The following is a 15,951-nucleotide window of genomic DNA, read 5'->3' as shown; positions in this document are numbered from 1 at the left end:
CTCGACAAGATGCCGAGAGCGGTGACGTACGAGTCATTTGGGGCCCTTTGTTAGTAGAGCAGGAGAGGTGTATTTGAACTCTGTACAAAGGGACAGTGCGCCGTGAGGTGCATCATCAGAGCTGTGTGAATAATAACAGCTGTGAGCCCATGCCTGAGCTGCATCATCAGAGCTGTGTGAATAAAAACAGCTGTGAGCCCGTGCCGGAGGTGCATCATCAGAGCTGTGTGAATAATAACAGCTGTGAGCCCGTGCCTAAGGTGCATCAGAGCTGTGTGAATAATAACAGCTGTGAGCCCGTGCGGGAGGTGCATCATCAGAGCTGTGTGAATAATAACTGCCGGCAGCCCCGTGCTGAGGTGCATCATCAGAGCTGTGTGAATAATAGCTGCGTCATCCCCGTGCCTGAGGTGCATCATCAGAGATGTATGAATAATAACAGCTGTGAGCCCCGTGCCTGAGGTGCATCATCAGAGATGTATGAATAATAACAGCTGTGAGCCCCGTGCCTGAGGTGCATCATCAGAGCTGTGTGAATAATAACTGCCGGCAGCCCTGTGCTGAGGTGCATCATCAGAGCTGTGTGAATAATAACTGCCGGCAGCCCTGTGCTGAGGTGCATCATCAGAGCTGTGTGAATAATAACAGCTGTGAGCCCGTGCCTAAGGTGCATCATCAGAGCTGTATGAATAATAACAGCTGTGAGCCCGTGCCTAAGGTGCATCATCAGAGCTGTGTGAATAATAACTGCGTCAGCCCCGTGCGTGAGGTGCATCATCAAAGCTGTGTGAATAATAACAGCTGTGAGCCCGTGCCTGAGGTGCATCATCAGAGCTGTGTGAATAATAACAGCGTCAGCCCCGTGCGTGAGGTGCATCATCAGAGCTGTGTGAATAATAACAGCTGTGAGCCCCGTGCCTGAGGTGCATCATTAAAGCTGTGTGAATAATAACAGCTGTGAGCCCGTGCCGGAGGTGCATCATCAGAGCTGTGTGAATAATAACTGCGTCAGCCCGTGCGTGAGGTGCATCATCAGAGCTGTGTAAATAATAACTGCGTCAGCCCCGTGCGTGAGGTGCATCATCCACATTGCTCAGGTCACCCAAATTCTTGCCCTCTCTACCACACTGCTTTCAAGAACAGCATACTCTTGCACACACTCTCACTGCTCACCAATTCAAAGTTTGTTAAAAAATGTATGCAACGCATTGTCATACACAATGCCAATAACTCAAACTTTAATGCTGCGAGACCTATTGCATTGCAAATGCTTGTCTTAAATTGCTGGTGTGCAACATGTACTGGTGGCATATACCAAGCACTAGCTAGTCCTGCCTACGCTCACCTATGAAAGGTTGTGATTGGTTGGCTCATTTTGTGTCACAGTAATCGAAGTCTTCTATTGGACATGACAGGGCATCCATCACAAGGGCGTCCTGTCAAGGAATTCCTTGTATCCCATGTAATATCATTAGCCGTCCGTCTCATCGTCTTTGCAGTACTGATGTCCTTCTGTGTGATATTTCTTCGACCATTCCCCCCCTCCCCCCCCCCACACTCCTAATCTCACCTTTACCGTTGTGCAAGGCATGGCGCCCGCCGTTCTGGGTCTCAGGGAAAGTGTCTACCGGACAAGGACCCTCCTGCTGCCCTGATCTACTGGTTTTGCCTGCAGCCTCTGTACCAGCCACCACCAGATCCATGGACTTGGGCTTCTGTCAGTTGCAGTGTAAAGCCCGTTCGATATAAGTCAACAGCCATGAGTGAATTAGCACATATTTGGAATTGTTGACTGTTAGAAATGGGGTTCTCGAGTTGGCAGGTTGTTACCTTGTCCACGCAGGGACCCTTCTTCCTAGTCAGAATAAGGGAGTTAGACTTCTAAAATAAACTCTACTCTTCCCCCTGGTAGCTTGGCATGAGCAGTCAGGCTTATCTCTGAGGCAATGCGTAAAGCATTTACACATAACATACAGTAATACAGTGAAAACACTACAAAAGGACACCACACCAGTTTTAGAAAGAGACAAAATGTATATGTGTAAAACATGACCAGAACTATAAGAATCCAACTTGCAGTCCATCTGGGGCCATCACGGCATCGGAAACACAAATCCAACAGTCCTGGCTGACCCTGGCGTCACAGGCCAGCTATGGTGTTGGGAAGACCCGCAAAACAGTACCTTTAGAAATGCAGAGCGTCAGGGACCTTGTGAGGAGCTCCAAAGAGCCAGTGACGGTTCTAGAGTTCTAGAGTTCAATGCAGCAGCCGTCGGGCCCATGAAGTCACATGCGTTGCTGGTCGAAATCTGTGCAGTTGAAGTTAGGAGTATGGACGTCGAGCTGCAGTGCAAAGTGCAGCGTGTGGTGCCCTCAGGATGCAGTGCAGGCAGGGGCTTGGTGACTGTTATCCAGCGGTTGTGGTGAGACCAGGGCTTCGGTGCGAAGTGGGACGGTGCTCGTCGCGGGGCCTGCAGGTCACAGTGCAGGCAGCTGTATCATTGTCATTAAGCACTGTCATCGTTTGCCAAACGAGTCATTGACGCAGACAGGTTGTGTAAATTACAAGCGGTGCCCCCAAACCACGGTGCAAGCAGCAGCGGGGATATCAGGGCGGTGGAGTGAAGTGAGGCAATGCCGAGTGTGGCACCCACAAGTCACGGTGCAACAGCGGCTCGGTGGCAGCAGCGGCCGGCAGAGTTGGTGAGACTGTGGTGAAAGATGCGGCGGTGCCCTCCGTATTGCCTTTAGGTCACGAAGCCAGCAGCGACGTCATCAACGGCATTGGGGTGCTTTTCCTTCGGTTGCTGCCCAAAACACACAGTCCTGGGTCTGGTAGCCGAAGAACTGTAAGTCTTTGCTGTTCCTGAGACGTCTTGAACAGGGGGAAAGCTCTACCTCAAGCCCTTAGAGAAGCTCAGGAAAATAAGATGTAGAATGTCCAGTTCAGTCCTTTCACTGCCCACGACGGAAACAGCAACTACAGGCCAAGGCAGCAAAGCACACAGCAAAACGGTAGCCTCTCATCACAGCTTCGCCAGCTCTTCTTCTTGGCAGGTTTCTTGATCAAAACGAGTTCTAAAGTTCTGGGGTCAGGGCCGCAATATTTACACCACATTTTCCTTTGAAGTTGGTACAAAGTTCCTCTGGCACACATAAACCAGTTCAGCCTGGCTCAGACCAGGTTCACCACACGAGGTGGAGACAGCTTTGTGAGAGGCAGCCACAGTCCATACAGTTGCGCGTGACAACTCCTCCCACTACTTACGTTTAAAACTCTCTGCACCACTCATAAGATTATTCATGGTCAGGGCCCCCAAATTCTCCAGGGTCTGTGTACTACATATGTTCCCTCTCGGGCCCTACGCTCTGCTAAGCAACATCTAGCCCACACAATTCGAGTGCACAGGCGTAGAGCAGTGGGCGTTCCATCAGGGCTTGTGCAGCGATCTTGTGGAACTCTGCCCCTCTTGCAGCCCGGAATACACAGGATCACTGGACTTTCAGAAAACTGATCAAAACCTGGCTCTTTTCCACCATCTAGCTCCCTTCTCTCTACCTCCCGTATGATTGCGCCGGGATGCCCCATTGCTGGGCTGCCATTATAAGAACATTTAACCCCTTCGCTGCGGCGGCAATTCCGCTGCAGCGGTAGGGGGGATGGGGGGCCGCGCGGCGCTCACATGCTCGTGACGGAACCGCTCCGTCACGAGCCTCGGGTGGGCTGTGCTTGTGACGGAGCGGTTCCGTCACGGCCCCGCCCGCTCAATAGAACGCGCTGCGCAGGCTGGCCCTGACGTAACCGCTCCGTCACCAGCACAGCCCACACGAGGCTCATGACGGAGCTGTTCCGTCACGAGCATGGGAGGGGTTAACTTAACATAACATGCTCTAAATGCAGCCAGGTCTATTCAGGCTGGGTATGAGTCACCCAGGAAAGGCAGAACACACCTCAAGCCCTCTTGTGCCTGTCTAGTGTGAATTCCCAGCTCCTGTCATTCCAAACCCAGACGGGGAATACACAAAAGGCAGAGACACACAGGATGGTTAAGCAAGAAAATGCCCACCTTGTAAAAGTTGCACATTGTGTGGCACGTGAGCTCGTGACACTCAGTCCCACAGCCTTGAACAAGAACCTTTCTTTTCACAATAAACCAAAAGTTCATACGCCGTATTTAAACCATTTTTTCATTCATACATTGTTATTCCAAACCCCATCCCTTGTTTGTCCATTCACTTCAAAGGTAGTGTTAATTCACTTTATTTTCAAATGCCGCAGGCATGCCATCCGGGCCTTATCAGTAGCGCCTGGGAATTAACCCTTCGTTCTGGTTTGCTCCATCCTTACAGACCCAATGCATTTCGGGCTCTGTAGCCCTTCGTCGGGGTTACTGGAATGATAAATAAAACATATATAAATGTGGAACTGTCCTGTTCCTCTCATTTTAAATCGAACCAATCAAAAACATGCAGTTTAAAATTGTATTCCTATTCTATTTCCTGTGCCTATTTTTGACATAAAGCATTTGAACAACTGATCGTGCCGAAATAATAAGGCCCCCCTCCCTTCCACAAGCCCTCACTTACTACTACTGCCTTCTAACTACATCTTCACTCCGTGACTAGCAACTTAAACCAATGAAGCACTACCACCAAATTTTCACTCTATTTTCCGTGTCTATTTCAGACATAAAAACATTTACATAACCGATTGTGTCAAATAATATTAAAGCCCCCTATCTACTCTCATCATTACTAATACCTTCAAACAGCATCTTCGCTCCGTGACCAGCAACGTAAACCTACACATTCTCTTCGGCTGCCATCACCACATCCTTCTTCACCTTCAAATTCCCATCTGCGATTCCTCACGTGAACACCATTTATATCAAGATACCGGAGTGTGTGCTCCGGCCCCGTGGTCTTCAGGTCTGAACAGGTCCAAGCAGGTGATGTCCTTGTCTTAGCGACCGTAGCTTGGCACACTCGGTGAGAAATGCCATTGGTGATGGGGGAGCGGCTTTGAAGGCAGTGCCGTTACTTCCTTATGGTGGTTGGGCAGTGCATTGATGTCACTTCCTGTTTCAATGGATACTTGGGAATCCAGAGATGTCTTTTTGTTGAGATGAATGGTGGGAATCGAAAGATGAATGTGATCCCTCGCAGAACCCCTCAATGTGCTAAACTTTCACTGCTCTGCAAATCTTGCAATGCAAAAGATTGACTCTCTGCTACTGCATTCTTCCTGCAATGAGCAGAGAATCGCAGTGTGCACGTTATGAGCTAGAAGGACATCTGCAGCTCGCAATGAGATTGTAACACACTTTGGTTTTCCACCCTTGGAAAGCCCTGTGCTTTGGACACATCTGACCCTTCGCTCCCAAGAGCTGGAACTGAAGTGAAGTTGTGTAGGAAGCTGGCTGTGGTATGGCGTTCGGTGGTAATACCGTGCACAGAGTCCAGAGATTCCCCCGCAGTATACAGGGCTCGGTGTAAACCCAAAGCGCTCTATTAGTGGCAGTGTGGGCGAGCAGCCTTAGGCCCAACACAGAGGAGTGTAAGACGTTTATTGCACAACACTGACCAATAAGGGACACACGACTCAAAAAGCAGATCAGACCAATTTTATAAATAAAAATACGCTTTGTTCAAGTTCAAGTTTTATTTTAAGACCAAGCTCTTCGCAATATGGTAAGTACGTTTTGCATGAAAAATACATAAGACTTTCAAAAGTCGACACAATGCAATTTTCAAGGAGTTCAATGTTATCCTATGAAGGAAAACAATAATGCGGTTATACAGGTAAGTACGACTTACAGTTCCAGTCTTCAGGACTAAAGGTCAGCAAGGGTCATATCGGCACCAAAACTGCACCACCAACAAAACAGGGGCAGCCGGGCGCAGAGGTCAAAATCGGAGTTCGGCCCAATGCCTTTTAATGGAGACTAGGGGTGCTTGAAGCCACACTGCTTGCAGGTAGGTAAATGGGTTGCAGTGGCCAAGCTCTGGGGGTTAGAACAAGCACAAGGGGGCCACAAAGCAGCACCAAACATACACCACCAGCGGCACAGGGGCGGCTGGGGGCAAATTGAGCGTCGGGCCCCCAATGCCTTCCATTAGGGAATTGGCTTCAGACAAACTGTCTACAGGCGTCGCACCGGAGGCTGCAGGATAGAGACCAGCGGCCGCAGAGGTCCTGACGAGTTCAGAAGCGGTCGCTCCCTTTGCCCTGCTGCCTGCCCCTGTGTGGTATCGTTATTTGGAAGTGCTTTGCTTAATCATCTGCCTGCATTATTATTTGATTTGCCTGCATAGCGCTGCAGCGCGAGTGCTGCCACACGTAATTGGGACTTTTAAATAACTTCTGGGGAGTGCTGACTCGGAGCTCATTGACCTATTAATAGAAATAAGAACGCTTGGGGGCATTGTACTATCGGCGCTTTCTCTTTGAACACTAATTCAAACAGGACGCTTCAGCTGCAAGCGTAGTCAGTTACCTGAGCCTCAGCATAACGCAAGTAGCGTTTTCTACATAGCTGCCGCCATCTTACGCTTGTTGTTGTTGTTGGTGCCCCAGAGACCGGCCCCCACAGCCCGCCCCGCCTCCCTGCTGACCCTCCCTCGCCCCTCCCCCTCCTCCATCCATTTATGACAGATGCATTCTCGCGCAGCGGACAAGCGCAGCGGTCGCGCCCCATGCGCGCCGAAGGTGCGCCAAAGGTAAGCCCGTCTACGCCCGTCCGCGCCTGGACCGCGCCCAGAGCCAGACCCCCTGGTCCCCGCTTCACCCATCCTCCCCGCATTACATACGACGCCTCCTCCCTCTTTGCACTCAACCCCGGCCGACTCACTAACTGCGCCCAAGCAGCACCAGGACACACCCATGGACCCTTCACCTGCCACTCCTGCAAATTTACCTGCGTCAAGTCCCAAACCAAATCCACAAACACCAAACAGAGAGCCAACACCAACCACCTCAAGTGCATCCTTCTCAACACCCGCTCGGTTCACAAACACGCCATCGACCTTTGGAATCTACTCGACACCATTTCTCCGGACATCGCCTTCCTAACAGAAACCTGGATGAATGCCTCTTCAGCTCCAGACATCACCATAGCCATCCCGGACGGCTACAAGATCATCCGTAAGGACCGCCCCATCCAAACAGGAGGAGGCATCGCCATCGTCCACAAGAACACCATCCGCGTCTCAACCAGCTCAGATGACAACCTCGCTATCGCCGAACACCTTCACTTCCAGATCCACACCGACCCCAAGACAACACTTAGGGGCACCCTCCTCTACAGGCCACCAGGACCCCGTACTAAATTCAGCGAAGACATCACTGACTTTATCACCCCACACGCCCTCCCTTCAGAAGAATACATTCTACTGGGAGACCTCAATTTCCATCTGGAAAAGAGCAACGACAGCAACACCACCACCCTTCTGGACAATCTCGCCAATCTCGGACTCAAACAACTTGTCAACACCCCCACACATTACGCAGGACACACACTCGACCCTATCTTCACTTCCAGCAAGCATATCTCCTTCACTCATACCACACCCCTCCACTGGACGGACCATAGCTGCATCCACTTTATTTACAATAAGACCTCGATTCACAACCACCCTCAACCAACTCTGCGAAGAAATTGGAACAAAATCCCCTTGGACCAGATCTCAACATCGCTTCTTCAAAAAACCCCTGCCTATTCAACGAACCCTAACCAAGCCGCCATCAACCTCACACAATGGTTAACCCAAACCGCCGACAAATTAGCACCCTTGAAAAAACATCAAACCAAACAAGGTAGCAAGAACGCCCCCTGGTTCAACGATGACCTTAAAAAATCCAAGAAGCTCTGTCGTTCCCTTGAGAAAACTTGGAAATCAGACCCAAACACTATCACCCAAGCCGCCTTCAAAAACGCCACCCGCAAACACCACCAACTAATCCGACAGCCAAGAAATCAGCGCTCAAAGACCGACTAGACAACAACGCCCACAACAGCAAGGAACTTTTCAACATCATCAAAGAATTCACCAACCCCACCGCCAGCTCTAACGACATCACCCCCTCTCAAGTCCTCTGCGACTCCCTTGCCTCATTCTTTCATGACAAAATCGCCGACATCCATAACAGCTTTGACAACACACCTGTAAACCAATTCACCCCACTCACCTCCGAACCGTTACCTCCTACGAATATCCTTCTCGAATGGAACCCAATCACCACAGAAGAGACCATTCGCCTGATGAACTCCATCCACTCAGGATCCCCTACAGACCCATGTCCCCATCACATCTTCAACAAAGCAGACTCCATTATCGCACCCCATCTCCGAGATGTCATCAACTACTCCCTTAACTCCACCACATTCCCAGATAGCTGGAAACACGCCGAACTCAGCGCCCTTCTGAAGAAACCCACAGCTGACCCCACCGAACTCAAAAACTACCGCCCCCTCTCGCTCCTCCCATTCCCTGCCAAAGTCATTGAGAAAGCCATTAACAATCAGCTCGCCACCTTCCTCGAAACCAACAAATCACTCGACTCCTCACAGTCTGGCTTCCGAGCCAAACACAGCACCGAGACCGCCCTCATCGCAGCAACAGACGACATTCGAACACTACTGGACAACGGAGACACAGTCGCCCTTATCCTCCTTGACCTCTCCGCAGCCTTCGACACGGTCTGCCATAGCACCCTGATACAACGCCTCAGAAACATCGGAATTCAAGGAAAAGCATTGGACTGGATCATTTCGTTCCTCGCTGGAAGAACTCAGAGAGTCCGCCTCCCCCCTTTTAAGTCAGAGGCCACCGAAGTCATCTGCGGCGTCCCGCAAGGATCATCACTCAGCCCCACCCTCTTCAACGTCTACATGAGCCCCCTCGCAACCATCGCACGTCAACACAACCTCAACATCATCTCCTACGCTGATGACACTCAGCTGATCCTCTCACTCACCAAAGACCCAACCACCGCCAAAACCAACCTACACGAAGGGATGAAAGAAGTAGCCGAGTGGATGAAGCACAGCCGTCTGAAACTGAACTCGGACAAAACGGAAGTCCTCATCTTAGGCTCATCCCCCTCCGCCTGGGACGACTCTTGGTGGCCAACGGCCCTAGGAAAAGCCCCCATACCGACGGACCACGCACGGAACCTGGGCATCATCCTGGACTCCTCACTCTCGATGACCAGACAAGTCAACGCCGTCTCATCTTCATGCTTCAACATCCTACGCATGCTCAAAAAAAACATTTCACTGGATCCCCACCGAAACAAGAAAAACGGTCACCCACGCACTGGTTACAAGCCGTCTGGACTACGGAAACACCCTTTACGCCGGTTCCACCGCGAAACTACAGAAAAAAAACTCAACGCATCCAAAATGCTTCAGCCAGACTCATACTAGACATCCCCCGCACAGACCACATTTCCGCTCACCTGAAAGACCATCACTGGCTCCCCATCAACAAGAGAATAACGTTCCGTCTCCTCACCCACGCACACAAAGCCCTATACGAACTTGGACCTGATTGTCTCAACACACGCCTTTCCTTTTACACCCCCACCCGCCAGCTGCGTTCGTCCAACCAAGCCCTCGCCGCTGTTCCGCGCATCCACAAAGCCACCATGGGAGGAAGATCCTTCTCCTACTTAGGGGCCAAGACCTGGAATTCCCTTCCCACCCACCTCCGCCTTACTCAAAACCACCTAGCCTTCAGAAAACAACTTAAAACATGGATATTCGATAAGTAAACCTCCCCCCCCTTCCTCAAGCGCCTTGAGACCCTATGGGTATGTAGTGCGCTATATAAATTCTGACTTGACTTGACTTGACTATGTAAAGATGCTGGAGGTCGTAGGGACACCATCGGTTGAGCTCACCAAGGCCCAGGGACTTCGGGTGCAGGGGTGTCCTTAGACGTCAAAGTCTTCTTACCGGAGCCGGTCGCGGTCCGGGGAGCCTCTGGATTCAGGCTGCAGGCATCGTTGTGGAGTCCAGGCGGGGCCAGCGAACGCTGGACTAGATGTCCGGATCGATGTGGAACCTGTTCTGGGTCGATGGTTCATCTGGACACAGGCCGGGCGCAGTGTGGACAGGACTGTGGATCCGGCGGGTACTGAAGTCCGTGGTGTAGGTTTCTAGGAGACAGAGCTGCTGTCCTCGAGAGTCTCTAGTCTTTGTCAGAGGGCAGGCTGTCTTCCTCAGCTTCTAGAAGCTGCTGTCTGCAGGACAGGTGTTGTCGTCTTTGATGGGTCTTTGAACCTTGAGACAGGCCAATAGGGCTGGAGCCAATCAGTATTCGTCTTCAGGCTTTCGCTGCATGGCGTCTACTTCATCAGGTCGTCAGGGAACTAGCTTCCAGGTCTGGGGGAGCCTCCTCAATACTAAATTTAGGCGCCTTTTAAGGGAGTAGCAAGTAGGGCCAATGGGCACCTTACCTGGGCTGACTACATCCTTAATTATGCCACCCTCCTGTAGGAAGGGCGTAAACCAAGATCTGATTGGAGGGGTCTGCCCATCTTCAAGATGGCGAGGACTGAAAGATGTGCTTCACCTCCCCTAGGGGGTGGAGTTGCCAGAGGTGGGCACTTTGAGAAAGTGTCCTCTTTCTGCATGGTTGCGCCCACTTTTTGCTGAATTGTGCTTTGACTGAGTGTGCCCTTGGCTCCTGCTAATCAGGTACCCAGGGCCTGTGTTCCTTTCCCTAAAACTGCATTGAAGCCTAAACCAAATAAGCATCTCTGGCCACAGGTCAGCCCCTGGTAAATAGCACCACAGGTACCCGGGGCACTGTGACCAAGGAAGGCTTCTAAGGGCTGCAGCACTTATTGTGCCACCCTTGGAGGCTCCGTACCTTTACACACAAACATTTCCTTTCCAGGCTGCTTGTTTTGGTGCAGAACAAAGTGAAGATTCGACACACATCCCTGTGTGCCATGCCCACAAACACACTGCCCTGGCATACATCAGTCACCCCTCTAGCTGGGTGCGCTATGACAGTGGTGTGGGCACAGGTGCATGAGCCCTGTACCCCTACAGTGTCTAAAGTCAATTCTTAGACATTGTCAGTGCAGTGCTGCGATTAAGAGTATATGGTGCTGGGAGTTTGTCATTACAAACTCCACAGCATCACAATGGCCACACTGAAAACTGAGAAGTTTGGTACCAAACTTCTCAGCACATTAAATCTTACATTTACATTTACAATTAAACTGTATTACAATCAGCATTTACTACTGTGAAGTATTTATTGCTTACCTGTGCCTGGCTTGCTTGGTTCTAAAAATAAAATAACTAAAAGAATATTTTTATACAAAAACAATTGGTCTGAAGTTCAGTCTTTGAGTGTGTGAATTCATTTGCTGACTGTGTGTGTACAACACATGCTTAACACTGTGCTCTGATACTGCCTTACTGCTCGCCCGCACATCCACAAATAGAGAGTGAGGTGCTATCTAACTTTACCTCTGCCTACTTTTGTGGTTCCTCTGGACTCTGTGTACACTATACCTCCCTTTGGTATAGTATATGCAGAGGCAGCTTCCTACAGATATGCCCACACCTGTGCTCTAGTGCACCCTGCCTTAGGGCTGGCAAGGCCTGCTAGAGGAGTGACTGACCTAAATCTTAGGCAGTGCTATTTGGCGTGGCACGCCGGCAGTGTAACATGTTGACTTTGCAACTTTGTCTAAACCAGGCCATGGCTGCTGCAGTGGCCGTTTGCACGGCTTATGTGAGGGGTCTCTAGGGAGGCAGAATGTGTGCTGCTTCCCAATGGACCCTCTTCAGTCCCAATGCCCTCGGTACCCAGGGTACCATTTACTAGAGACTTACGCGGGCCTGAAGGGCCAATCGTGTTTAGGGAAGAAACTCTGGCACAGGGGACCTGGTTGGCAGGAACCCTGTGCACTACAATCGAAAACCGCTTCAGGCTTCGAAAATCTACTCCCCCACTTGCAATGGCAAGTTAGATTTGATCAGGTCCCACTCGACAGGATTTGATCAGGTCGAGCTATTTTTAGCATCTTCTGGTCCGGTCGGGCGAGTGGGCATAATCTGGAAAGGAGCAGGTGTTCTGTTCATTCAGAAAGTGAATGAGGGATAAAGATGCCTTTAACTCTTGTTTTTATCTTGACACATTTGAGGTCTGGTGTAGGAAAGAGGTCAAACGTCCGTGTGTCTTTTTACTTTTTGCTGCTTGGAAAATGGAGTTCCTTTTTCTTTCTCTCTCTACAGTTAGAGGTTTTTGTCGAGTGACCTGTCTGACAATCGTGAATCAAAAGGCTGTAAGGTGTCACTTTTTTTGCAATCCATAACATTTAAATAGCTTGTAAATGAATAGTATAAATATTTTAAAATATATCCGGAATTACGAAAGCACTTTTTTTGTAATTAAGTGTGATGCAAACAAAGATTTAAGTTGGAGCAAAGAAAATGAGAACAGTTTACTTGGTGATGTGCAAATGACACATGATTTTAGAAACTCGATTTGCAAACAATTTCTGTACACTGTATAGTTCTATATCTGTAAAGCTGCATATAAGTGAGAAATGTGGCCATTTCAATGTAAAATCTGCTGATTGCAAATGACAGTGTGTTACCACTTTATGCTTTAGTTCTGTATTTATTAAAAGTGATAGTTTTTAATCATGATTTTAGAAACATTCCTGCCTCTGCCCTGATGGCAATGCTGTTAATGAACGAAGAGGCGAGTCCGGGTCACGTTTATTCTGTATGTGGCTGGATTTGTAATTTATATGGAGCAAAGGTTTAGTATATCAAATCAAACAAGAGAGTTTTCTGTACAGCAGAAATTGTATATTTGAAGGCGCTCTCACCTGTGATAAAGAAGAAAATGGCGGCTCAATGAATTCAAATACTTGCCCAGGATCAAGGAATTTGAAACCAGTTTATGCATCAAGTACATTACAGTCAGGATGAGTAGATTATTTAAGTCTCTAGCCCTGCAGGTCTGGTAACATTTTATGATTTTCTTCGAGGCCGGCACTTCAATGTCCAGGCAAACAGTGGGTCTAACCATGCACTTCCTCACAGGTTGTGAAGGGTAAAGTTTCCTAAAACCTGCACATCTAGCAGCTGGGTGGGCTCCACGGCACCTATTTAGGTCCAACCTGCATACTCCGGTCTCCGCGTCCACTCACCGTTCGCTGTGGAACTCGCGCCCCAGACCAGCGCCTGCTTTCGTTCGAAGCCTGGCCACTGCGCCATTGACCCCGGGTGGTGGATTCTCCAGGTCCCAGCACGTGGTGCCCTGGACACTGGACATAGCGGCCATTTTCTATGTTCTCATAGCAGTCCTCTCATCTAGCACTGTGTTCCGTGCCTGCTCGTGGCCAGCACCAGGTCTAGTCGCAGCGGTGTTTCGGTTCTGGAGTGGGGACGGCACTGGCGGCAGCACCACAGGACGGGATGAAGCCACACCACGTCCTTATCTTTGTGTCGCGTCTAGAGCTGGCCATCTTTTAACTCTCTAGAAGTCAGACTTTGCTTTCGTGTATTTGTTCTCTCATGATGGCCTATATTTGTCTCCATTCCAGGTTCTGATCTGAAGCTGCAGCCGTGCACCAATAAAGCCATCATGCCGTACTGCCTGCAGTTAATGCTTGCATGTTTTAAGGTGAGTGTGACAGGCGTGACCTTTTGACAGATATAAGGAAAGCCTGCTAGTGCCTCTGACAATATGTATGTACTGCAGTTTCTAAGCACTAGAAATGCATTTCATTTTTAAAGATTTTCTTTCACCTCGATCAGTGAGCATTAAATGGTGAACGCTGTACCGTTAGGCCCTTTACCTTATTTCTGCTGGTTTGAAAACTTTGAAAAGGTGCAATGTAACAAGGTACTTCCAGCTGCCCGTCCCAGCATACGTTCATACGGTGGAGTCGGGTATCCTATATCTCGTGCTTGGCTGTATCATGTTAATAACTTACTGCTGGCCCTGTGAGTCCTGGCTGTCCCTGTGAGTCCTGGCTGTCCCTGTGAGTCCTGGCTGTCCCTGTGAGTCCTGGCGAGTCCCTCCGTCAATCTTACAATGGCGCTGTGAATCCTCCCCGGGCAAACAGAATCCTCTCCTAGATCTCACTCATCTCCTGACCATTTTATTAGCTCAAACAACAGTTGATGGACAGACTGCAGAACAATGTCATACATTCACCCGAGTACAGAGATCTGGGCCTAAATCCATCGTTGTTTTGCACTCCACACCACCCCAGCTCAGAGATGGCCATATGCAAATCAGCCTTGACCCTGAGCCTCATGGGAACAGTCCGGCCCGAACTGCCAAGCCATGTCTTCCCTGGACCGGAATCAAGCATCCTAGGACCGGAAGACGGCTGATAGCCAGAAACCGGTCCTAGGATGCTTGATTCCGGTCCTCACTTCTGGAGTGCGACGTATTCTGCTCTTGTACTAAAGTCTCTGCTTGTTGCTGTCTAATTATCTGCTCTTCACCCCCAGCTCCGAGCCTTCACGGACAACAGGGATGACATGGCGCTGGGGCACGTCGTCGTCTTACTGCAGCACGAGTGGCCCAAAGGAGAGTCCCTCTTCCTGAAAGCCATCAACAAAATATGCCGACAAGGGAACTTCCAATATGAAAACTTTTTCAACTTCGTGACAAGTATCCTTCGTGTTTGTGTGTGCAGGGGAGCGGGTTGGCTATCAATCAATCAGGGTTTTGTAAAATGTGACTAATCGCCCGTCAGAGTCTCAGGGCGCGGGGGAGGATCTGCAGTTCATCTGAAGTTCCAGGTCTTGAGGTCCTTCCTGAAGTGAGGCAGTGGCAGTGATTGCCGGAGGTGGAGAGGCAGGGTATTCCAGGTCATCGCGGCAAGGTTGGAGAAGAATCTTCCTCCGGCCGTGATCTTGCAGATCTGTGGGACGGTGACCGGGGCCAGTTGGACGGAGCAGAGATGTCTGGTGGGTGAGTAGAAGGAGAGGCGTTGCTTGAGATAAGCAGGTTCAGTATTGTGGAGGGCTTTGTAGGCGTGCCTGAGGAGCTTGAAGGTGATTCTCTTGTTGATCGGGAGTCAGTGAAGGTCTCTGGTGACTCGAGATGTGGCTGCAGCGGGCGATGTCCAGGACAAAGTGATATATTTCCAAAATATGGATATAGCCTGTTTTTGTCATTGTTAGTTATTTTGTTGTTTACCTTACAGTCATTGTTGTAAGTTGTGTGTGTGAAATTAAGAGTAAGGTTCTGTGCAGGAGAGCTTGTGAATGCCCCAGTTCCTGCAGTATTGACACAAGTCATCTCCCTAGATTAGCCGGACGTCGTGTGTGGCCAGGGTTTGTGCTCACACTGTGGTTCCTTAATCCTCTTTCTGGCCCTCGTCCTTTATAAGCCTTAGCCTGGACACCATCTACCGGAGGACGATGATTTGTTCATTTAACTCAAGTCTCTACATATCTAAACCACATCTAAAAGTCTGCGTAAGAGTAGGATCGTGTTAGTGCGGCCCTGGAGTTTATCCTGAAGGTTTGCATTTTACTGATCAGCTGGCCAGTAATGCTTAAAAGACTGCTGAGTCGACAGTCAATACAGGCCTGCCTACTTTACCCAACTCATCTGCCTCAAAGTGTCTATTACTGTTTTTTACTGTTACAAGTTATCGCAGCTCCAACAAATCTAATTGACTGATCTTAAAATTAATCCACTCCGCTGCTATTTGTTTGTAAGACAATAACGACAACGTCTACTTTTTCTGCATTGAAAGAACAAACAGTTCACAATGATGCCGTTTTTGGTTAGTAAAGTCCTGCCCGGTTGGCTTGGAGTGTTTACTGGTTATGGTTGTGTTACTAAGCACCAAGAAACTGGAGTTGGGATAGCGCCTTTCTGTTCCTTGCGGAATGTGTGCGCTACAGCAACAACTTTTACATTAATTTCTAGGTTGGCACCACTTGA

The 15,951-nt window shown here is 49.6% G+C and overlaps 1 protein-coding gene across 1 annotated transcript in view; it reads left to right on the top strand.

Annotated features, from left to right (window-relative positions):
- Positions 1-14,664, top strand: part of LOC144819158 (integrator complex subunit 10-like) — a gene marked incomplete at its 3' end in the record, with an annotated part of 321,688 nt that extends 307,024 nt beyond the window's left edge. Inside the window, exons 11-12 of the mRNA XM_078677130.1 lie at positions 13,583-13,662; positions 14,502-14,664. Of these exons, the coding sequence (XP_078533256.1) occupies positions 13,583-13,662; positions 14,502-14,664 (243 nt within the window). The remainder of the gene's footprint in view (positions 1-13,582; positions 13,663-14,501) is intronic.
- Between the last annotated feature and the right edge of the window lie 1,287 nt (positions 14,665-15,951).

Source organism: Lissotriton helveticus, chromosome 2_1 (assembly GCF_964261635.1).
Source record: "Lissotriton helveticus chromosome 2_1, aLisHel1.1, whole genome shotgun sequence".
NCBI lineage: Eukaryota > Metazoa > Chordata > Amphibia > Caudata > Salamandridae > Lissotriton > Lissotriton helveticus.
The sequence above is the reverse complement of the archived record's forward strand: the minus strand, read 5'-3'. Positions and strand labels throughout refer to the sequence as shown.